This window comes from Acanthisitta chloris, unplaced genomic scaffold (assembly GCF_000695815.1).
Source record: "Acanthisitta chloris isolate BGI_N310 unplaced genomic scaffold, ASM69581v1 scaffold23145, whole genome shotgun sequence".
NCBI classification, from domain to species: domain Eukaryota; kingdom Metazoa; phylum Chordata; class Aves; order Passeriformes; family Acanthisittidae; genus Acanthisitta; species Acanthisitta chloris.
Genome location: NW_008675239.1, coordinates 224 through 24,254, shown reverse-complemented (window position 1 = coordinate 24,254; position 24,031 = coordinate 224). Strand labels below are relative to the sequence as shown.

The window sequence follows — 24,031 nt, the reverse complement described above, 5'->3', positions numbered from 1 at the left end:
GCCAGAATAAAGTACAGCTTATGTACATAAGCCTGTCTGAGCTACCCCCTTCAGGGAGAGAAATATTTCTTTGCAACCAGACTGGAAATGCTATAAATATATATATGTTTGTGCAATAATTAACTCCTATCCTAAAAAAGAAATGAGTTAGATGCCTTGGCAGCCTAACCACCCAAAGTGGTGTAACCTGCAGGCTGAATTATTTTGCTGGATTTTTGTGGCTCCAGCCTTATTGTCAATTATCCATGGGCTTTTTACAGCTGACAAACATCTTTTTGGGCTATTGGCTTCTGTAGGTGCCATGTGCTAAGTCTCCCTGAAAGAACTGAACAAGAATGTAGTCATGAGGAAAATGATAACTCTTAGTGGTTTACCATAAATATCCTGGAAGTCAGTGGAAGTGGGGACATGCTGTTAACAAGAGCAGTGGAATTTTAGACATCCCTCTCCATTATGAGTCAAACAGCATGAGCCTGGAGAACAGTGGCTTGTGATGGATGCATGTTCTGCTTCATGTAAATGTCTGGGGGAGTGTATGTATGGCCTGGCTGTTTATTCAAGGGATGTGATGGCAGTCAGTGAGGATGGTCAGAAATGTGCCTTTCCATGCTAACAACTGGCTCCACAGCCATTAGGGTGAAGCTATTTCAGGAAAAGCTGTTCAATACTGAGTTATTGTTGTCCATTCTTTCTGGATGCTGTCTGGAGTTCACTGCTGCAGCCTGGCAAATGCCTCTCTTAGGCATTTCTGGTGGCTTCCTCACATACTGAACTTAGCATCCTATCCTGAGTTGGAAACGACCCACAGGAATCCTAAGCCCAACTCCTGTCCCTGCATAGGACACCCCAACACTGCACCCTGTGCCTGAGAGCATTGGCCAAACACTCCTGGAGCTCTGTCAGCCTTGGGGCTGTGCCCACTGCCCTGGGGAGCTGTTCAGTGCCCAAACACCTCTGGGAGAAGAATCTTTGCCTAATATCCAACCTAAACCTCCCCTGACACAGCTCCAGTCATTCCCTGGCTCATAGAATCATAGAATCAACCAGGTTGGAAGAGACCTCAAAGATCATCATGTCCTGTCACTGGTCACAGTGAGCAGAGATCAGTGCTGCCCCTGCACTGTCTCTCGTTGGGTATTTGTAGACTACTATGGGGTCTCCCCTCAGAGACCTGTCCCCTTCTTCTTCAGCTCCTCCCAGAATGAAACTGTTTTGAAATATAAGCTGTTTTCATATAAGCAAGCTCAAAATATTTCAAAGAGTGAATTTGGCACCTGGGACATGGCTTCATTTGCTTTAGGTTTAAATATGTTTCCAAATGAAATCATGATTTTGGTGGGGGAAAAAAAAATGAAAAGCTTCATTTCAAAGTGCCAGAATGAAATGCTTCAATTATGAACGTGAATCAAAGCTTTGATATTGCAAGAAACTCAAATTAATTTGAATTATTGAGCATATGTTATTGTTGGTAAGATTAGTCTAAGTTAATGGTGCTTAGTCCTTTGCTGATCGAGCCATAAATAAGCTTCTCAATGGCTCTGGGGAATTCATTTTGTCATAACTCTTTTCTAGGGAGGTAAATTGTTGTGCAGTGCTGAGATGTAATTAGTCACAGGAAATCACTGAAAAAGGCTGATGCAGAGACAATTTTTCTTGGCCCTCAAAGACTGTGCTTTAATTGCTAGACTCTGCTGCCTAATTCCAGATCATGAAAGTAATTCAATTAAACCATATTAAATAGACAGTGATGAAACTAAGGAATCTGAGACTGATTATAAATAACCACTGAACCAGTGGGTAAGGGACATGCAGGAGACAGTGCAGACACCTCAGGAACAGCAGGGGCTGGCTATGAAAAGAAGATGCTGAAAAAAACAGGCATGAACACATCACACTTTTCCTACTGCAAAGACAATACCTGTGGTTGCTACTGCATTTACGGGTTGGGAACGTTGTCCACTGCTAACTCCATAGAGCTCAATCTCATATTCTGTGCCCTCTTTCAGCCCTGTTATATCCTGGGTACGCTCATGGCCTGGTACTATCAGCTCCAGTGGGTCAGATTTCCTTTTGGTATCCCTGATTTTTAGAACAAAACTGTTGAAAACCCCTTCATCTGCAGTCCAGGAGAGACGGAATCCATCTGGAGTCGCGTCTGAAACCAGAAGGTTGTCGACCTCGGGTTCTGCTTCTAAAAAAGGAGAAGATAGCAGTAGGGAAAAGAAATGATTTTTTAAATCTGAGACCTGCCTGAGGTCTTTCACACTGCAAGAATCCAACCACAGTTCAAGGAAAGGGAAACAATCTGCCAGCTAGTGAAGGGGAAAAAAAAGATTATTAGTGTTATACACATACTGGAGAAGACACATGTGAGTGTGTGCAGGTCCATTCCAACTTCCACTCTTGAACAGCAAATCCACTGCATGGACAGACACCATTTGCCTCCAACATGCAAAGTTACACATGCTAATGGTAAGTTTCCTGTGCATTTCTCCCTCATTACCTATGTGACACCTTCATGTATGATAACAACAAGCTCTTGTTATAGAACATGCCTGGGACATGGTCAGGTCTCTCTCTGTTAGGAGGACAACATAGAAGCCACTGGAAAGAGACTTTTCCTTCATGCAAACCCCTTATTTCATGCAATTCTGGCACTTATGATGCTTCTGATCCTTTGCTTTCCTCTTAAACAACTGCTGAAGCAGCAGAGGGGAGTCATGAAAATCCATATCCCCTAAAGAGCACATATCAATCCAAATGCAAAACCTACTGTCTTTAGTGAATGAACCCACTCAAGAGGATCCCAGGAGCTGGAAGTTATTAATTCCCTGCAAAACATCTTTAACTCAGTATGGTCAGGCATCATTACTTAGAGAAATGCTGTTGGAGCAGTTACTGTCACACAGCATCTCTGATGAACTTCTTTCTCCCACTGACAGACCTCCCTATGTATTTTCTCATAGCCTCCAGCCAGATAACCCCCAGCTTTGCTGCTGCACAGACAGCAACATGCAGATGAGAACTGATGGGTATGGGGCTAGAGAATCAATCTGCAATGATTTTCCAAGAAAGCTCAAGTGCTGCTAGAAACCAGCAGCTATGATGTAGTTGGAAACACGTGGAGAGAGATGCCAACCCTGTGGGTGGCAGTGATTACACTTGATGGTCTGTGGGTGGAACCCACACAGAGAGGCAAAGAAAGGAGGCCATGGCAAGAAATCCATGGCTCTTCCTGAAGTCCTGATGGTTGGCAAGTAGGTGAATGCTGTTGTTGGAGAATGTTGATGTGCCCAGCAGCTGTTAACAAGACGAACTCCCACATGCAGCCATTCTTCTTTAAAGACTTTGGTTAGAAGTACCTTCAAGACCATACCAGAAACTTTCACCCCTCAATCCCCAACATGCTCCTCTACAGGATCCCTCACATGGACAAAAGGGAAACATCAAGTTAAAAGGAAGGGAATTCCATTGGTGAACCTCTCAGTCACGAGGAGTTATGTGTAGCCACGATGCAGAGAAGGATGCAAAAGCCAAGGTTTGCTTTGCAAATGGATTGCATGAAACATCTTCCATGTGAGAAGGAAAGCAAGAGAGAAAAGGTGGAAGAGAAGAATTTGTTCAACATTAAAATACCTGTAACGGCCAGAGCGCTCAGGGGCTTTGTTTGGTGCCCCTTGGCAAAACCATAAAGCATAACCTCATAGCCAATGCCAGTTATTAGGCCTTTAAGCTTCAGTTGCCGTTGGGCTCCTGTAAGGAGGAACTCCTGTGGGTCCAGCAGCTTGCCAGAATCCACCACGACTACTAGGAAGTTGTCAAAGGCATTCTCCGATGCCATCCAGGACACTGTGAACCCATAGGGGTTAATATCAGACACAGTTAGGTTTTCCAGTGGGGGCATGGCCTCTAAAAGAAGGGAAGGTGCAAAAACACACAGAAAAAAAGAAGCGAAAAAACATTGCAAATTAGAAAGTGTCACAGATTCCACCGAATAAAAAACACATTTTCCCCCAAAGTATGGATTTAATAGAAGTGCACAGCCAGGACCACGAGATGAGGATTTTCAATGGAGCTTCCAGTTAGATGCTCAACTCTCCATTTTCATCAAGGGTGTCTCAGCATCTCATCTCACAAGCTCCATTGAAACTCTTTCCAAAGTCATTGTGCATTTCTCCTGTTCCACATGCAGTGTAAGACAGTTATAACCAAAACTGCTTTAGAAAAGTTATGCATAAAGCTTTGGTTTCCTTCCACTTGTTTCTACCCTCAGTGCTTTAGGGACAGGCCTCAACTTTGACATTCACAACTCCTGTGTTTTGTTTCTTTACCTCTCTACTTCATGTGAATATCTCCAGCTTTAATTATTAGTGGTGGAGGGGACAGAGATGCCAGAAAGACTGTAAGAACATTCATCAGGCAGGGCCATGGCCACTGCAAGTATTTAATATTTGCAAGACTGCTTTTTGCAGGGGATAGGAGAGAAACCAGCACAGGCTCAGGGCAGGAGCCAGGGCATAGAAATAATGCATCCAAAGAGCTTCCTAGGCAGCTGCTAGAGTGGTATGTTGACAACTTAAAGAAATTCCAGTGAGGAGTCTTTTTTCCTTCCACATCAGAGTGATATATATATGTCAAGGTTCAAAGGCTGTGGATCAACCCTTCAAAACTTAGCTGCCAAGTTTCAGGAAAACAAAGGCCACAAGATTCTGAGTGTATTTTGCTCACCAAAATCTGACAAGTCCAACTGGAAGATCAGCTGGCTCTGCTAAGCCAGGGCCTTGATCCTGGATCCCACACATTGCTTGTATTGCTCTATACTATTTGTCAAGCCTTTTGCTGTTGGCTTAGAAACTGGCTCATCCAATCTTCCAACCACTCAAATTTTATTACCTTAAGGACATATGGGTTAGTTGAAAAAGAATCTAATCTGGAAAAGGCCTTTGGGTTTGGTTTTGACATTTCCCAACCTCTGAAATTGATGTTGTTAGAATTTGGCATAAAAATTCCCACCTAAAGTGTTATAATTTGGAAGTCCTTATGCTTTAATATTTACACATTTGTGAGCCAGAAATTCAACTCAAATTTTACTCCTTTTGGAGATACTTTTGCATCTTGCTTGCTGCTAATCAAGCAATCCCAAAGATGCACATTTGGGGTTGGTCTTTGGGAGGGTGAGTAAACAAATACTGAGCCCAAACTGCTAACATTATTTTCCTGGGATAGGTGTTGAGTGACATCAACACTCCAAACACACCAGGTTTAGGTGAACTGCTGGCACAGTGTAGGGTGCCACATGTTTTCCTCACTGTGGGAAGCTCCCTGTGAGGGTGGTGAGACACTGGCACAGGTTGCCCAGAGAAGCTGTGGCTTCTCCATCCCTGGGAGTGTTCCAGGCCAGGTTGGATGGGGCTTGGGGCAACCTGGACTAGTGGAAGGTGTCCCTGCCCATGGCAGGGGGTGGAATGAGATTTTCCTTAAGCTCCCTTCCAACCCAGACCTAGTGGAAGGGACACCTCCCACTCCACCAGGTTGCTGAATCCCCCGATCCAACCTGATCTCTTAACTCACTTGAAACTACTACAGCTCCCAGGAGTTTTCTGAAGGTCAACATGACATGTCTGACCCCTCCTTGCACTAAGTTTGCAAACAAACCCATTGCTGCTGGACGTTCAGTGCTGTAGAGTCAACTCTTTACTAACCATACTGGAATATATATTTCCCTGAGCCAATATATAGACTCCAAAGCTTAAAGCAGGTACCTGTCATGACAAAAGCAGTGAGGGGCTCTGTGTGAACACCTGCACTGGTGGTCCCCTTAATGTTAATGTCATAGCCAGTGTAATCCTGCAGGCCTGAGATGTGAGCGCTGCGAGTGCCTCCCGACACCGTGAGCTCCTGCGGTTCCTGCGCTGCGTAAGAGTCTCTAACGTGTATAACAAACTTGGCAAAGGGCCCATCTCTTGTGGTCCAGGAGAGGTTGAAGCTGTCAGGGGTAACGTTTGTGAGGGTGAGCGTGCCCAGCTGTGGCTCAGCCTCTGAAGGAGAAAGGAACACAGGTGAAGAGGCAGCATTACTCCAGGGAGGACGAGGGAATGAGCAGAGGAGGTTTATAGATGCTCAAAGGCAAAGCTGAACATTTCAGCCTTGTTTTGCAGTGGTTGAAGGGGGAAAACAAAGAGGCATTACACAGCTGTTTTGTCAGGTTTTGGAAAGAAGCCACTGAAATTAGTGCTGACTTTTAATTTAGGGTTTTTTTTTTTTTTTCATTCAATTTTCTTACATAAACACGATTTTCCTAATGCAATGTGAGCCTGGTTTACAGAAGCACCAACAGTGGACAGTTCTGTGGTAAAAGCATACAAATTGCAGGAATTCCACACTGGGGGTTTGATGGGAATACAAACCCACAGCAATTTCCAAACAGATATAGTAAGATTCAGGCAAGAATTCCTGAAATCCCACTTCAGCTTCTGTTTGGTGTTTCTGTTGCCTGGAGTTGTAGATACTTCTATTTTTGGACCCTGATGTTTAGGAGGGGGTTCAGTCCTAACAGTGATTATCTCAGCACTAATCTCAGGCCAAAACCTCCCTGGACTCCAAAGATAAGGTGTTCCTCATCCTGTGATTAGGCAGTCAGAGAATAGCTAACAGACTCAACAAAAACCCCACAGCACTGCTGTTGCTCTCCTTTCTGACTGCTCAGTGCTCATGGCACTTCCTTAAGAAGCAAAGACTTTCCTTTTCTGCTGTAGGAAATTCAAAATCACATCTCTCCCCTGTCAGAGGAGAAACTTGTCCTTCAGCAGGGGGAAAGCTCCTTACCTCTGAAAGCCTGTTTTAAAGCTATTCCATTTAGCATAAAATCATTAAAGATTCATTAAGGCATAGAGAGATCACAAACATGGCCCAGCAGTGAGCTGGGCAGAGAATTCTGTGTCTGCTCTTAGGGATGATTTTCTATTTTTTCTCTTGCCAATTGAGTATGAACCAAGAACACCTCAGGAAATGCAGCCAGTGAGAGACAGAAAAATAACTTTGTAAGTGATTCATGCTGGGAGAAAAGTCAGAAAGATGCATCCCACCAACAGAGAGAGAGGTGAAAGGATGAAATCTCTTTCTTAACTAAAACATGAACTGCTGCAAGATGTTCCAACTTTTACTCTCTTCCCTCAATGCAAGAGTTTCAAATAATAGTCCATCTGCTTCTCTAGAGTTGCCTAGGAAAAGGTGAATCCAAGTGGCCCTGATTAAGGACACATGCAGATGTCATGCTTTCAACCAGTGACCATCAATGCCTTCATGGTGACAGGGAAGGTGTCACCATGCAAGCATGGTACTCCTGATGATGGGAGGAGATGAGAAAACATCCACAAAGCACACAGGGTTGGGTGGAGAACCCAGAGAAACTGAGCATGGAGCCATCAGCTCCGCATGCAGGCCAGAAGGACAAACTGAACCTTTCCAATCTCATCCTGGCATGGCCACATTCCTTCACATGCCACTTGCATCCAGTCAGGCATGTTCCCATCATGACAACCTGACTCCAAAGAATGCTACATGCAAAACAAGTTGAAGTTATCTCTTCAAGCAAGTCTTAGTCATCTCCTGCCATCCTGGAATCACCATCACCATAGGAAAAAGCTCTGACATCCAGAGAAACAAGACAGGTCTTAGAGACTCAAAGGCAAGTGACAGAGTGATGGGTTGACCATCAAGAAAGGGTGAATGGCTTTTTGAGCCTTGTTTTCTGCTGGGAACACATAAAAACACTGGGCAGAAAAGACCATCAGAACCAGCATAAGGTGGCCAGACCACTCCATGCACTTTTGGTTGGTCATTTCACATGCTGTATCAAACTCCCACAAGAGATGCAAATGTCACAGGAGACATCTGGTTTGAAGAAAGAACAACAAAAATGGCATGCAGGTGCCTCTCCAGGCTGAGAAAGACATGAAGGCCTCCCACCCACAGCAAAGCAAGTGAAGGTGGGATGAAGAACAACTTCATTCAAGACCAAGTGCAAAGATACTCTGTGAAAAATACGAACCATCTGGAGCAAATCAATTATATATACACAGAACTTGCAGAGAAGTGTATATATAAGGAAACCAATCATGGTTTACTACTGGCTCTCTTAATACTGGGAGCACTTCTTCAGCCTTTTCCAGTGTCTCAGATCTTTTTCCAAGCCCTCTCAAGCCCAGTGGATTTCAGCCTCCCCTGTAGTTTGCCAAAGGAACGATGATGAGTTGGAGTCATGTTTTAGAGCAGTTTTGGGTGACAGCAAAAGAAAGAAGAGAAAAAAAAGCAAACCTGAAGGTAAACAGTAAAATACCTGTGGTTGCCAGTGCTGTCAAGGTCTGCCCACCTTGCCCATCAATTACACCATGGAGCTGGACAGTGTAATTAGTGGCAGCTTTGAGGTTGGTGACTACATAGCGCTGGGAGGTCCCTGGCACTGTGAGCACCAGAGAGTCCAAAGGGAAGTCAGAGTTTCTGACTTCTAGAATAAAATGGTCAAAGGCATTGTCCTGTGCTTCCCACGTGAGTGACATGCTGTCTGAGGTAGCATTTGATACAGTGAGTTTGCTAAGGAGAGGTTCCTCTACTGAGGGAAGAAAAACAAATGGAAATGTATTGCAATTATTAAAAGCCAAAGCAATAAAATGAATCAATATAGAAGTTTGAATTCACACGACCACAAGTCACAAAGGTCATCTAACCTTGTGTTTCTCAGCGTTTTTCAAGCAGTCACCCTGCCCACGTTACCAGTCATTTAGTGAAGTTATTCACAGTCTGCTGATGTTGGGAACTGAAACAGCATTATCTGAGAGCTGAAATTTGATATATTGCTTTCCTTGACCACATTACTCTATTGCTAAGACAAATTGCTATGACAACCTTTCCTAAGATCATGACAGTGGGCAAAATTCAGTCGAGATATTAAATGACCTATGAGCTATTATCTGCCTACAGTGACAATGCACCTTCTGCTTCTCTAGTCTAGTCTAGTCCTCACCTTCCAGTCTCACACTGTACTTGGCTAGAGCACAGAACATTTGAGTTGCCTGTCTTTTCTGGAAGAGCTGTCAGCTGTAGAACCTTGAGATGTGCAACGTGCCAACAACTAAACTCCTGCCTATTTCCCTCACTAACATCAAGTCAAATGGACTTTTTCAATCGCTCATCCAATGTAAACTGAATACTGAAGTTGAATTCAAGCAATGAATGTGCCCTGCAGGATTCTGCTGGCACAGACTGAAACGTGCCTGACATCTATCAGGATAAATATCTTGCCTTATCTGACAGAACCATCTCCTCTCTGCTGTGTGACAGATGCAAACACATGTTGCAAGGCAAACATAATGAATCACCTCCTGCTTGGTTCTTGGGAAATTTGTTTTGCTTCTCATCTGCCTAAGAGGTTGCCCCAACATTTACATTCGAACAAGAGCAAATATATTGTGAGAATGAAATCACAGCACAATGTGATTGACTGACTTTGCTGGATGGGCTGGAGGGTTAACATTCACAGTTCAAAATGTCCCCAGCAGGTCTTCCTTAGAAGGTGTCAAGCAATGAGGATTTGGTAATGGGTAGACTGATAGCTGAGGGCAGGGAAAGGGGCACAACCTGTAAGGAAGAGTTAGAAAAAAAGGAGAGTTAGCATTGAGGTAGGTTTTATGTACCTGTTGTAGCTGCAGCACTTATTGCCTGTGTGCGGAAACCATGAGAGATCCCAGAGAGGTAGACAATAAAATCAGTGCTGGGAGAAAGCCCTGAGATATGAGCAGTTCTTGAATTGCCTGAGAGGTTGAACTCCATGGGCTCCAGCAACCTGTTAGAATCAATAATTTCAATAGTAAAGACGTCGAAGTCTCCATTGGTGGTTGTCCAAGAAAGGTTGAAGCTTTCAGGAGTAATGTCGGAAACGATTAGCTCACCAACTTCGGGGTGCAGTCCTAAGGAGGGAAACAACACTGGTCAGAAGGGACAGCCCTGGACTTTCTCCTGCTCAGAAATGCTCCTCTCTGCCCATGCTGGCAGCACTCCAAGCTGCTGCTGGAGAAGAGGGGGTGAGTAAAAGCTTGCTACAAGCAGACAAGGGACTAAGGGGAAGACATCAAATGAAAGCATCTCTAAATATTAAATAAGGAGGGAAAAAAAAAAAAAAGAAAAATAAGCTCTAAAGTTATGGCTATTTACCTGCAGGAGCAGCCACACGTCTTTGAGGTCTGAGCATGAAAGCAGATGCAATGCCCCAGGGCATTTGGGAAAGTAAGCTTCCACTTTTAGAAGAAGCTAAAACTAGAGCTATTGCTTCATCCCAAGGGAAAAGGTTGTGTTTTGTTTACTCTTCTCCTTTCCCTTTCAGCTTAAGCCCAAGAAAGCTGGCTTGTAATTTTGGAGTTGGAGCCAAAATGCAAACCAGGGAGAGCTACTTTGGGGTTTCTTCCTCTCTGTGGACATCCCTGTAGTGTCACAGGAAGGTTCAGGAAATTCTGACAATTCAAAGTCCCCAGAAGGGAAAATTTTGAAAAGCAGAGTGCTGAGAATGACCCAGAAAGGGAAGGGAAAACCTCAGCAGGGCATCTTCTGCTGTTTTCATTAGGTTAATAGGAAGAGAGCACATTGCATATTCAGGCAGGACACCCATGATGTCTGTTTCCTTGTTTGCCCCTTTGACCAGTCACACTGATCTCTTTTCAATGGGCATCTGCCTCCAGCACACACTCAGGACTCTCAAAGCACAGGACTTCCAGCCTGCAGCAGGACACAGCCCAAGGCAAGAGCCTGATGCCAGACACATTTCTGCCTAAGCCAAGCTGCTTAAAGCACTATTGGAACAAGCAAGCTCTACTGTGCTTCATGTTTCAATTCTGATTAGCTCTTACATGTACTTTTATCCCCTTCTGTGCTGGATGATATGTGCTTGGGGAAATCAAATGTGAGCCAGCTCTGGCTATCTCACAATGGCAGGAGGTTGCAGAGGGCTGTAAGGAAGCCTAAAGGCAGCATATATTTTCTACAATAAATTATCTGAAGGAAGAGCCACTGGTGCCCCCTTAGTGCCAAGGAATTAATACCCTGTTCAATACCAATGGCTAACACCTGGGAGAATTAGTGAGCCATGCAGGATAGATGTAAGTAGATATTTACCTCCCACAGCCAAAGTTTGTGCTAAGTTCTCATTTAAACTGTTTCTTTTCACATGAAAAGAAAATTATCTTTGTGGCTCTTGATGGGTTTCACAAAACCTTCTGATAACACAGGGCTGACCTTTCTTTTTTCAGGTCAGTTTTATGCCAGGGTAGTGCTGCTGAATTTGGTCCTCTTGCATTTTAGCTTTTTCAAACCAATCAGACTGTTTGACAACCTTAGATGGCTTAATATATGATACTACTCTCGGTAAAAATTAATTAATGGCCTTTTCTAAATGAAAACATATAGAAAGTGTCTGTCCTTGCCCTTGAGTCAGATGCAGACACATTATATCCATCCTGAGTTTGTAGTTACACAGAAGTAAGTGCATAATTTCTGCCCATTGCAGCTTCTGAAGGGTATAAACTAAACACACTCTCAGGCTGTGATAATCTGAGCTATAGAGAAAGGATTTTTATGACTTTGCCAGGCAACCTGAGCTTTCCCAAGCATGTACAACAGCCAGCTGAGTTTTGCTGTTAGTGTCAACCAGCAGGTAAGTGAGGAAAGGGAACTAAACAAGCCATTCTGAGGTGGGGGAAAGCATTCCTAAAAGGGACAGGCTGCATGAGGGCACTGAGGCTCTTGTTGGAAAGTGTCATCCTGAGGCATTTCCATGCCAGAGATGTTCAGCCAAGCTCTCATGAGTTCAGTGCACCCCAAGCAAAGCCAACCAAAGGAGCAAGCTTTGCCGAGCACTCGGTGTAGCTCTGGCTCCCATCCCTGTCTGCAGAGAGCCATGAGCCTGGAGGAGTGACTCAAAGATACCTGTCGTGGTCTCAACAGAAAGGGGGTTGGTCCTGTAGCCTCGAATCACACCTTGAAGTGTGATGTTATAAGGTGTGTTGGCCTTGAGGCCTGTGACATTCATTGACCGCTCTCCACCGGGGACTGTGATATTCCTGGTTCCTTCAGGATTCTCAGACTCCTGCACCTGAATGAGAAAGTTCTCATAGGCCCCATCAGCTGCTGTCCAGGTGAGCTGGAAACCATCCCAGCCAGGCTTTGATACTGATAGTTTTCCAAGCTCAGGTTCCTTGGCTGAATAAGGACAGAGAGTCAATGTGTTACTCAAATTACAGAGTAGTGGTGATGTCCTACTGTTTAATGACTTTGTGTTAATGAATTTCACCTGTAATCAATCAGTGCCACAGCAGTGCCTCCCCACACATATTTACACTCTCAGCTGCCCCAGGTAACTACAAGTAAAGTCTCTTCAGAGACTTGGCAAAACAGAAGAGTAGGAAATAACTGTACTAATAAGGAACACCCACATTAATGCTAAGAGATTGTTCACAGAAAGCAGCTTATAGATCATCTTATTGCTGCAGTGTTTTGCCAACCTTAATTACAACTCTCTATGAGACAAGTAAGTATCACTAGAACAACTTTACTACACTAACAACTCAGTTGTTGCCATTCTGAAGTAACTGCAAGGGTAGGAAGACACTGAGTTTAGCTGAGATTCAAATGTTTATGCTTTAAATTGTGTCCACATGGAGGATGTTATTTATTCTTCCATAGTATTTTGAAAAAAAAAGCAATAAACAAAAGGAAAATGCCTCCATGTCTTTAGTTTAATGGGTTTCTCTTCCTTATATCACTTTATTCTGTCCACAAAACCTTCCTGGGGGCAGAGGAACTTAGTTTTTCAGCCTTACTGATATCAATCCAAAACTGAAATGTGTATTCACAGAAATGCACATTCTCATAAGCCATCACAGGGGTGCCCAAGGAAGGTGGGAAACATCAGAGCTAATTCTGATGCTGTTAAATCTGAAAGCTTAGGTCATTTTCTCAGCAAGAATACAAAATCCTTTGTTACAAAAGAAATAGCTTAATCTTAACAGTCCTATGGGCAAAGTACTGCCTGTTTTTTCTACCTGGAAAATCTTGCTATATTATCTGTCACTGACCTGTGAACTACAGTGACTTTCTAGCACTTTTCTTACATATTTGCATTGTTGACACATAAGCATTAGAATAAGAACAGAGTCTCTGAATAATCCCATTCTGCATGACTAAGAATTGATAAGAGGCACTGCATGAAGGGAAATAGATTTGTCAGTTGTAAACTTCAGCTTTAAGCCTTATGAATATTTTATGACAGAACTAAAAGGGGCTCTGCAATGAATGAAGATTAGGCTCAGCAACATTACTCACATAAAACTTTCTCCCTGTAAAAATAGTGTTCATTTATGACTGCTCAGAGCCTTACACAGGCAACTGGGGTTGTATTTTCAGAGGTTGAGAACTCATAGATCATAATTAACTTCAGTGAGATTCATTAATATATAGTAAATTGCTACTACTCGGGAGCACAAATGTTTTGATGAGCTTTTCCCATCCTGTTAGAAGGAAAGAGGTTGTTTATGAAATAACAATGCAGCTCAACAACACAAAAAAATACATGAATCCAGAGCTGTCTTGCTTTATCAGGAACAAAAGGAGATTCATTGAGGTGAGATATGAATCCTGTCAAAATAACACTGTTACCTGGAAAAAGAGAAAGCAGGACAGAAAAGGAACTGGTTGTTTCAGAAATAATGATCTGTTGGTGGCAAGAGAAACAAAGAAAACAAACACATTTCCTTCACATGAAAATGAAACTAAACCAAAAGTTACAGTAAGGTGAAATCTTTTAAGTAAAAGCTTGATTATAGTAAGTAATGCAGGAATCATCACAGGTTAAAAGCAGCTCAGATTTCTCTGGAGGGCTCAGTTTCATTCTCCTCCAAGATGCAGAGTCCCTTTACCTCCTGCTTGTTTCTCATGCATGCTTGAGACAGAAGCACACAACCCACTCATGCTCTCCAGGGACCAAGAGATTCTCATATGAAATCATGCACCAAATTGAGCTGTTGGAGACCTCCAGAAGCCTCACCCATACAGCATCCACCACGGATGGCAAAACAATCACAACATCATGACAAATATCAAGGGGTGATGTTCTTACTTAAAAAAAAAAGGGAGCAAAGCATTGAGAGCTGAGACAGGTTTGACTTTGCAATTGATGTGAAATAATCTGTGTCTCATGTTGGGAGTTTGGTTTTGAGTGATGGACAGGCATCATCCGTAGTTTCCAGTAGGTTCTCCAGATCTGAATTTACACACTGGTGCTTTGATCATTATTACTCTCAGCCCTGTGGCTCTAGGCCTGATTCCTCCTGAAATCCATGTAGAAGTGTTTGGCAAGGAAAACTCCCAATGTGTTACAATCTTTTTTTCCTCTGTCATCACCACTTCCATGCCAATGCTACAAACTGCATCCTCCTTGCATTCTTTCTTGCCTTTGAACCACAGTCCAGACAAATCCATCCTGCTATTCTCACATGCCTTTGTCAATAGCAGATGCATCAATGTCTCTTTGCATGCAATTGGAAAAGAGAGATTTGATGCTATATCACCTTCAAAAGCTGCATGGGGCATTGTCCATGCTGCACTGCTCAAGACTCTCATTCCATAACATAAGAATTTTATCCCATGCAAAAAGAAGGAAGAATAAACCAACCTAGAGGAAATGCATCACTCACAAGGCCTAACATCACTGAGAGGAACAGCCATATGGAAATGAAGTTCTGTATTTTAAAGCACAAAAGGAACATGTGGCTAATGAATCCATAGAAAATACCTGTAGTAGCTAAGGCTTCCAGAGACCAAGAGAGCTGACCTTGAGTGCTTCCATGGAGCAAATACCTGTAGTAGCTAAGGCTTCCAGGGACCAAGAGAACTGACCTTGAGTGCTTCCATGGAGGTTAATCTGGTATTTTGTGCCAGATGTGAGATAGGTAATTTCTGTTTCTCGATGGTTTCCCAGCAAAACTATTTCTTGTGTTGTGTTTAAACTGGACAAGTCTTTCAGAGTGATAAAGAACTGGTCAAATACCTCATCCTCTGCTGCCCAAGACAGGGTAAAACTACTGGAAGTCCTGGGGGTTATAGTAAGGCCATGAAGAGCAGCAGTGGCTTCTGAGCTGGGCAGGTGAATGAGCACTGAAAGCAGAACATGAGCATCAGTGCTGTGGGTTGTTAAATCACTGAGCTCTGGAAGTGCAGGACTGAGAGGATTAAATGTTGTTTCATTGATTGACTCTCCAGGTGTTATAACTAGAATTACTAAACAGAAGTAAATTGCAAGTTAAAATTTCCTGATAAGAAACCCCCAAATATATCAACCAACAGTTAATATCTGCTCCAACACAGTTTGGGTGCTTTGCATTGAAGAGCTCTAACAACAAAGAAAACAAAAGAGAGTTCTCCTTTTTTTTCTTTTTTTTTTTGGAGACTGAATCCAGGCCACAAGCAAAGGTATCATCACCAGGCACACCATGGTGCTCACAGAACCACACTAACTAGCAGATTCAGAGCAACAACCATTAAACACAGAGAGGAGTGAAATGTCTCCAGCAGAGAAACAACCACATCCTCAGCTGATGTAAATCAGTTCTCTTTGGTGACCTCCAAAGAACTTTGCTAACTTACATCAGTGAGGATTTGAACCCTAAGACTGTCAAACATGCCTTTATCTTTACTACAGCCCATTAGTCATTACTTCTGATGCAAACCATGACCAGAATTCATGCCAAACATTGCAAACATATCCAAATCCAGGCTGAGAAATCAGCCCCAGCAGATGCATGTTAAGGCTCATCCTACCCAATCCAAAACAGGCTTGGAGGAGTTAGTCCATACAGAAAAAAAAAAGTGGAGGTGGACACACATCCTTATCTAAAAACAGGACAGAAAGAACTTGAGCAATCTTTCTTTAAAGAGATCCAAAGGAATGGAAAGGGAAAAGCCTTAACCTTGAACATGCTGAATGGTCTGTGAATATATCCTGTAGCACAGTCAGATTCTGAAAATCTGAGTACTGTGGAGGTCACAGGGAATGTGTTTGTGATCACAGCTGCAAGGCAACAGGCAGGTGATTTTTCTGACATGCAGAATTATCTCCTCATTAGTGGAAACCCACATCATTTCACACCCCAGTGGCTTCCTTACTTCCATGCTCCACTTGCCTTCAATTAAGAGAGAGCAAGTCATCTAGTACCATCAATCAGATCAGCACAAATATGTACTCAGGATTCATTATCTGTCTCCAAATTCACACACATATCGCAACAAAAAATACACTTTCAGAGGCATAAAATCAATTAGGAATATTTTCAAATAAGTGCAGAAATGTTATATGGAAAATATCTATCTCAGGACAAATACAGATGTAAAAATTGTTTTCTCCTCATCTCCAGGAAGGAGAGAAGCCTGTGAGGCAAGCAGTGATTTATATTTACAGGGATCATTGATATTCTTGACTTAGGTAAGGACTGTCCTTAAATCACCCCTGACATGATCTGAACCCAATTCTGAACATGACCTTGGGTTGACTGACTTGACTCCACAAATGAATTTGTGGGTGAGAAAGAGTGATCTTCCTCAACCACAGATATCAACACACATGTAGTTCATAATCAATTCATGTGTATCAGGGGAATATGTGGCTTGGTGTACAAACAAACAAGAGATAGAAAAATACAAATGATATGAATACATGGAAAATACTCTGATACCACAGAGAGTATCAGTGCTCCTTGTTTAGCAGATAAAATACTTGAACAGATAATGGAAAAATCTGGAGAACAAACAGACTAGAATAACAAGACAAATGGAGTTCAAACACTTGATTTAGCAACTAGGGGAATAGATGGGGAGAAGAGACAGAGCTCTAGGTGGGTGGATGACAACAGAGGGAATGATTCAGTGTGGCAAGATGAATGAACAGTAGATGCCAAAGAGCTGAAAGCTATGTAGAAGGGAAACTGGGTGGACAACAAGCATATGCTCTTTCTCAAGCTGGAATATTTCTTCATGTTGACTTAGTAAATATCTCAGTCTCCCTTAGTCAAATCTTCAGGCTGAATATGGCCTAAATATGTCTGTAGTGCTGTTGCTAGGCTTTTGAGGAATTCCACTGTAATGCTTCACTGGCAATTCTACTAAAAAGGATGCTCATGTCCTGCCAGGACATTTCCCCAGTTCCTTAGGATGGAGCAAACAGTATTCTGTATTAATTTTTGCTTCTGGCTCTTGGATTTTATATTATTCACCAAGAGGGGTATCAGCCAGTTTCACAGTCTCCAACCAGCACAAGCACATTGTGAGACATGATACCCTATTTGCATTCTTTTCAATCCCCTTTGGCTAAACAACTTTCCCCTCTCTCAAGCAGCTGATTAAATTGGGCTTACAGTGCCTGTGCACCTCTGAATTTTATAAAGAAATCACTGCAGGATCTCACCAGCCAGAAACAACACAGTAGTTACCACTAAAAAAAGCCTCATATTGAAGTCAGATTCCAGGTACTCTCAGCAGAGGAATCAGTTGAAGAAATGGACAATCTTTCCTGGCAAACTTAGTTTCCCAGTGGTCAGTACTGCAATTTCCCATCGAACTGGCTCACCTAATCATTCTTCCTCATGTTCCTTTGAGTTTGTATAAAAAAGGGTGGTGCAATCTAAGACCAGTGGAAGTAGAAGCCAGGAGAGGAAGAGGGACTGACGCACAGCACAGAGAAAAGCCTCTGGTAAACAGCATCAATCTTCTTAAAAATAGGCAGCAGAGTGGAAAAGTTACTTCTCCAAGCCATGCTCCAATGTGCAAACTCACTTCCAGGGGCAAGACAGTATCACATCCACGATTCATCAACAGTTGCTGCACAATCTGGGTCCTTCAGCAAAGGAATTTGAGTTTGGCACTTGATTTCTCTAATGTTCACTCATTTATCTCCCCAGGCCTCTCATGCCTGATGTATTACCATCCATCCTGTCCAGGACCCACATTGTGCTGTGCAGGCAGAGTTCCAGAACCAGAGCAGCAAAGAACAAAGCTTCAGTCTGACTGCTCAGCTTCCTCAGAGCTGGGTTACGTGCTCACCCTACAGATTGGCTGTTAATCTGATGTAACATTCTCAAGACATGCTATCAGAAAGGTCCCTCCAATGGCAAAATGTCTTGTTTTCTCAGATTTCTGAGCCAAACCTTAGTGCAGTGCTGGGTGGGACCTTTGTGATACCTTCACTAAGAAAAGAAAGAAGGTACCTATGATAGCCACAGCTTCCAGAGGAGAAGAGTGCTATTCTCCAGCCAATCCATACACCTTGATTTTGTAGGAAGTGTTAGCTTGGAGACTGTCAATCATAGCATCCAGAGGTTCTCTGGGCAGGAAAGTCTCTGCACTGGGCCCAGCTGCCAGTGACACTTTCTCATACTCCACCACAAAACTGTTGTATATTCCTGTCACTTTCTCATACTCCACCACAAAACTGCTGTAGATTCCTGTATTCACATATCATGAAACACTACTAAAGTTGTAGTCTCTTACCCTCAAGACCATAAGGTCCCTCAATGCATCCTCCTGCATCCCTGATGCCTCTGGAGCAGGAAAACTCTCAGAGCCAGAAAGATCCACTGGGTCAAGAGTCATTGCCTGCCTTGGGGCTACACTATATAAAACTGCAAAAGGACAAACAAGCTAGTGACAGTGTGAAATATTTAGTCTTTCCTATTCAGCAAAACCAAATGGCATTTAGAAAACTTCTCTTTATAATCTTTACCATCCCTTGAATGCAGAATCAGTGATAGCAGTTCAAAAAATCTTTGCCACTTGAGCTGCACTTCATCCATACAAAGAGACAGAGGCAACAGACAGTTGCCAGCCCATGCTATGGAAGATTTCATGTCATGTCCTTTGCTGGAGGTTTATGAGCTCTGAATGTTTCAGTTGCCTCTGTGTGGAGTGTTGATACACATGAAAAGCTAACAGGAAGAATGTGAGGGGTTAGAAGGCTCCAACAGAAGATCCTCAGTTCTGGAGCTGAAAAAAGTTTTACCCTCAGTGATATAAAATTCACTATGCAAGTAAATAAAACTAATGTGTGGGAAATCTGAACACCTGTTGGCACAGATGCCTGACTGAACCACCAAGAGGATGGGAAGAATAGGAGATGACAACCTGGCTATCTGCAGAAGTAAAGGAAAGTGAAAAGAAAAGCTCAGTCTGTCTGCAGTCACTTGGTTCCCCTGTTCAGTGGGGATGGCACAGATACCCCAAAGAGCAGGACTGGCTCCTCTGCCCACCAAAAAGAGCTAGCCCAGTCCTAGCTGTGCTACTGACATTTCTCACTTCAATCATTCCTCTCTCCCTGATTGTTCCAGCAGTGCAATGGACCTGAGGTCCCCCCAGAGCTCTGCAAGAGAAGGCAAAACAACAAGTTTGTTTGGCTTAGCCTGAGGACTTCAGGACCTCCCAAGCACTGGAAACATGGCTGAAGAGAACTGACTTGAGGGTAGATGGAAAAGCAAACTGAAGAGACCACTTGTCTTATACCACACAGGCTTCCAGAGCACTTCTGATCCCCAGACTAGTGTGTTTGGATTTGCCCATTCCTACGCAAGAGGAAGGTCACAGGGACAGGTTATATCAACTGCTGCCCTAAGGAGCTCACTGCAGAGAACTCTTTGTTTACTGGCTGCTCTGAGCAAAGACATAAAACAAATATAGTGGCCAGATGAAGGTATTCTAAAGAAAAGGAAAAAAAAAAAAAGCCAATCCAGGAAAAAAGAAGCCACTTGTGAAACTTTGGAAGCTCTTGCTGGAAAGACCAAACTGTGAAATTCCACAGCGTGTTTATTCTGACTTTCACCATCTATTCATACTTCTTTTGAGACCCCTCAGTCCTCAGACAGATAGACAAACAGATAACCTGAGGAAAATCAAAGCCTGCTCACTCCCAACACATGAACCTTCAGCTTCCCTTTGTAGGTGTGTGCCTCAAGGCTGCCTAATTTTTCCCTGCACTTGACACAGATCTGATCTAGGCACAAAACAACTAATTCAGTCCTGATGGTTCCCTGTAGTTTACACCATACCATATAACCCTCTGCTGTCCTGGATTCCTGTCCCTATAAAGCATTCAGAGTCTGTGCTGGCATGAACACTACCAGGGAATATGAACCCAGTTAATCTGTAGAGTTATTAATTTGTAAAATCCACAGCTTCTGTCATGTGTTTACCTCATAGATGTGGAGAAAAGGATAAACACCTTGATATCTTTAAGGACAACAACTGAAATCAGCCATTTCTGATTTTACTTTCTGTGCTCACTTAAACCAGTTAAGGCTTTGCCTCACAGGATTTAGCCTGAAGGCACATAAAGATCCAGGATGGATGTAATTCTATATACAACAAACTTTAGGTCAAAGTGTTTCACAAAGAATAAAACCTTGTTCAAGAAGTTCACTGCTGTTGGTCAATTGGAGTGGTTTGTACAAATGGAGATGGCAGAAATGGAGCCCTTATTTGTAGGCAAATGTAAGTCATGGCATCCAAAGGAAACACTGATTGAGACCAGATTTGGGGTGATAGTCTTTCCCACTTTTGGATAAGAAAACTGAAAAAGGGCAACACCAGATCCATGAGAAGAATCATGGGTGGAGGCATCCTGTGAAGAGAATTCATTAGGCAGGAACAAGCAGTGCTAAACACGTTCTGGTTGCTCTTCCTCTTAGTTATTGGCTGTAGAAAACAAACCAAGTTATAAGACACAAAGCACAGAAAAACCCCTGCCTAGTTTAAAACAAAGAATGAACTCTCCCTTTCATGCAGGACCAACAGCCATGTTCTTTGGGAGGCCTCTCAAAGGATAAGCAAGAAGTCATTGAGAACATCGAGGTAAACACAGTAGGTAATGAAATACAAAACTATCCCTCAGTGACTCATGCTAGGCAGAGCTAAGTCTGTCTGCAGGCAGCTCCCCAGGCATAGCTAACAAAATCAGGTGAGGCTGTACTTGGGCTAGTCCTTGCCCAGTGACCTGATGCACAGCACTCCTCAAAAGTTCTTACTCACCAGTGGAACCCTTGACAGTTGTGGGTTTGCTTTTGTGTCTGCCCTTCTCTGCCACCAGACTGATGGTGTATTCTGTCCCTGCATCCAGCCCTCTCAGGATAAATGAGGTACTGTCCACAGGGATCTCCACTTCATTCTTCTTTCCAGAAGGACTAACGTGACTGAGGCGATACCGATCAAACTTAGCCACTGGTCTTCTCCAGCGCAGGGATAAGGTGGTTTCAGTGGGATCACTGACTTCCAAGTCCTTGGGGTTATCAAGATCTACAGGTTAAAAAAAGCAAAGTTGAGATGTCTCTGAACTACCCTGGGCCAGGTTTTCAGGCTCCTGTAGACAGAGTAACATCTGCACTGGGTGTCTGGTCACACCTCAAGGGCTTATCCACCTTTAGGACCTTTTGAAGCTGTTGTTTGATATAGGTAGAGAATGATGAAATTCTCTTTAAAGACAAACCACACTAGAACACATTTCCCCCACTGACACTCACTTCAGCAGGTATTGTATGAAGGAGAGGTAAAGTCTTCAGAGAATTTACCTGGGAAAAGGGGAATATTGTGGGAAAAATCCAGGGTTTGAAGGCCAGGCAGGACTACTGCAACCACTGAGGCTGCACTCTGTCACATCAACCTTCTGGGCATAGCTATGACTCCTGCCAAAACCCCTCACAATTAGAGGATGGTCATAGTGATCAGTGTAAGAATAATGACCATTGAGGAGCGATGAAACTCCCAAAACATTATGAGATCCTCATACAGGAAAAAGAAGCCAGATTCAGAGGCCAAGATCTCTGGGGGAAAGATCTTTCCCATGAAGGGAAATGTCCCATAGGTAGCAAACAGAAATCAAGAACTTTCACAAATATTTCTTAGTATTACTTGGAAATGAAAGAAACATCAGAGTGGCTCCTTCTGACTTGCTGCTTCCCCTGGAGCACAGAGGGAGATCAGGTTACTCACCAGTGCCAGCATTAATGGTAGCAGGAGCACTTTCCCTGTCATTTCTCACTGCTGTCACACCAATGCCATATTCAGTTCCAGGCCTCAAACCTAAGAGATGAGGAGTAGAAGTATGAGTTCCTGTCCATGGAATGCACCTAGAAACCTTTCTTTAAATAAGAGTGAATGTATGCAAGGTAAGATAAATGCTTTCCTGGGTATGCAGGGAATCCATGTTTCAGTTGACCCTCCAGCTGACCTGATCTTACTAAATCTTTATTCCAAGTGCATCCCACAGAATTAAGATTGTGGTGGACTGAGATTATATTTTGGACACTGCAAATGCATAATCAGAGATAGCTTCTGCTTTCAAGAGCTTGCACTATAGACCTTTTTGCCAATGAAAAGTGGGTAGATAAGGAGGAAGGAGCACTGTCTAGCCTTGCAGGCTGGTAAGGTAACCTGGAGTTGCACAGAGAAGTTGCAGACTGGCATCAACAAATACCATCCCTGCACATACAAATGCCTTTTGAACATATACAGCCATCTCCACAAAGATGTGCAGCTGCCTAGAATGGAGGGAACAGACTGATGGGGTTCAGAGATGCACATGAAAGTCAGAGGGCTTCATATTTTCTGTTGGCTGTTCCCCATCTGCAGGTGTGTAAATACATAGCACATGGATTTGAATTTTATTGAGTGTACTTAAAATCATAGAATCCCAGAATAGTTTGGGTGGAAAGGACCTTAAGGATCATCTCATTCCACCCCCTGCCATGGGCAGAGACACCTTCCACCAGCCCAGGTTGCTCCAAGCCCCATCCAACCTGACCTGGAACACTCCCAGGGTTGGGGCAGCCACAGCTTCTCTGGGCAACCTGTGCCAGAGCCTCACCACCCTCACAGGGAAGAATTTCTTCCCAATATCTAATCTGCAATGTGCAACCTCTACTTGTACCTCTTATGCATAGTGACCCAAAGGGTATTTTTTCACTATGCTACTGTGCTCTAGGGTGGTGGCTGTGACACAGCATTAACAACAATCTCTCCATTCCTCTACCTGTAAGTGTAGCTCTGGTTGTTCCTTGGTTGCCCTTTGGCACTGTGATCTCCACATGGTCCCCACCAGAGATAGGAGCAAACTTAATTCGATAGTTATCAACATTGGCATGGCTGTTCTTCCACTCCAGAGTGATGCTGTTGTCTGTCTGGGACACTCGTTTCAGGTTTCTTGGAGCATCCAAGTCTGGAATCAAGCAAGCAATAAATAAATACATAGGAATAGTTCTCTTACGACAGCAGGCTCATAACGGTGCTTTTAAGAAGGTGAAATGACTCATAAAACTGCAGTTAAGTTTCCTCTCAGATGAAACCAAATTGTTCTTAACTACAGCAAATTGATTTCTTTTAGTATGAAATGGAGAGTTTACCAGCTTTGGAGGAAACATCAGTTCAAGAAACTAAACTTTTATTTCCTGAGGCAAAAGTAACAGTTTCAATTTAAACAATTACTGGTTTTTTTATACAAATTAGGCTTGTGGAAAAAAAAAAATATTTGGATGAATATGCTATTTCCCTTTATAAACACCTCAGCTTTCCAAAGGAAAAATGCTGATCAGAAAAAAGAATTGACCATCTCTAGAATTTCTGTTCAGTAAATATCTTGCATTCATGGCTGAAAGGAACTCTGAGTCTCCAAACAGTAGGTGAATATTATGTAGAAACTCAATGGGATTTCATTTTTCACACCTATAGTAGCTCATATCCTGCTCTGAATGAACAACTGTATTTAAGGATGAAAAGGGAGACAATTCTCAGCTCCCTTAATGCATCAAACTTTGATAACATGCTAAAGGACCCAAAAAAAGCATTCCCAGGCTCACTGAGGAGCAAAGCAAATTTATGAAATTACAACAGGAAACATTTACAGAACTGATAAAGGAAAAATAAAACCAGTTCTCAGCTGCAAAAGTAATTATAAGGAAAA

The 24,031-nt window shown here is 43.1% G+C and overlaps 1 protein-coding gene across 1 annotated transcript in view; it reads right to left on the bottom strand.

The window, feature by feature from the left end:
* Positions 1 to 23,290, bottom strand: part of LOC103803116 (tenascin-like) — a gene marked incomplete at its 5' end in the record, with an annotated part of 37,306 nt that extends 14,016 nt beyond the window's left edge. The window contains 9 exons of the mRNA XM_009075653.1: positions 1,919 to 2,191; positions 3,637 to 3,909; positions 5,763 to 6,038; positions 8,339 to 8,611; positions 9,810 to 9,965; positions 11,974 to 12,246; positions 21,109 to 21,372; positions 22,066 to 22,155; positions 23,105 to 23,290. Of these exons, the coding sequence (XP_009073901.1) occupies positions 1,919 to 2,191; positions 3,637 to 3,909; positions 5,763 to 6,038; positions 8,339 to 8,611; positions 9,810 to 9,965; positions 11,974 to 12,246; positions 21,109 to 21,372; positions 22,066 to 22,155; positions 23,105 to 23,290 (2,064 nt within the window). The remainder of the gene's footprint in view (positions 1 to 1,918; positions 2,192 to 3,636; positions 3,910 to 5,762; positions 6,039 to 8,338; positions 8,612 to 9,809; positions 9,966 to 11,973; positions 12,247 to 21,108; positions 21,373 to 22,065; positions 22,156 to 23,104) is intronic.
* Positions 23,291 to 24,031: the final 741 nt, after the last annotated feature.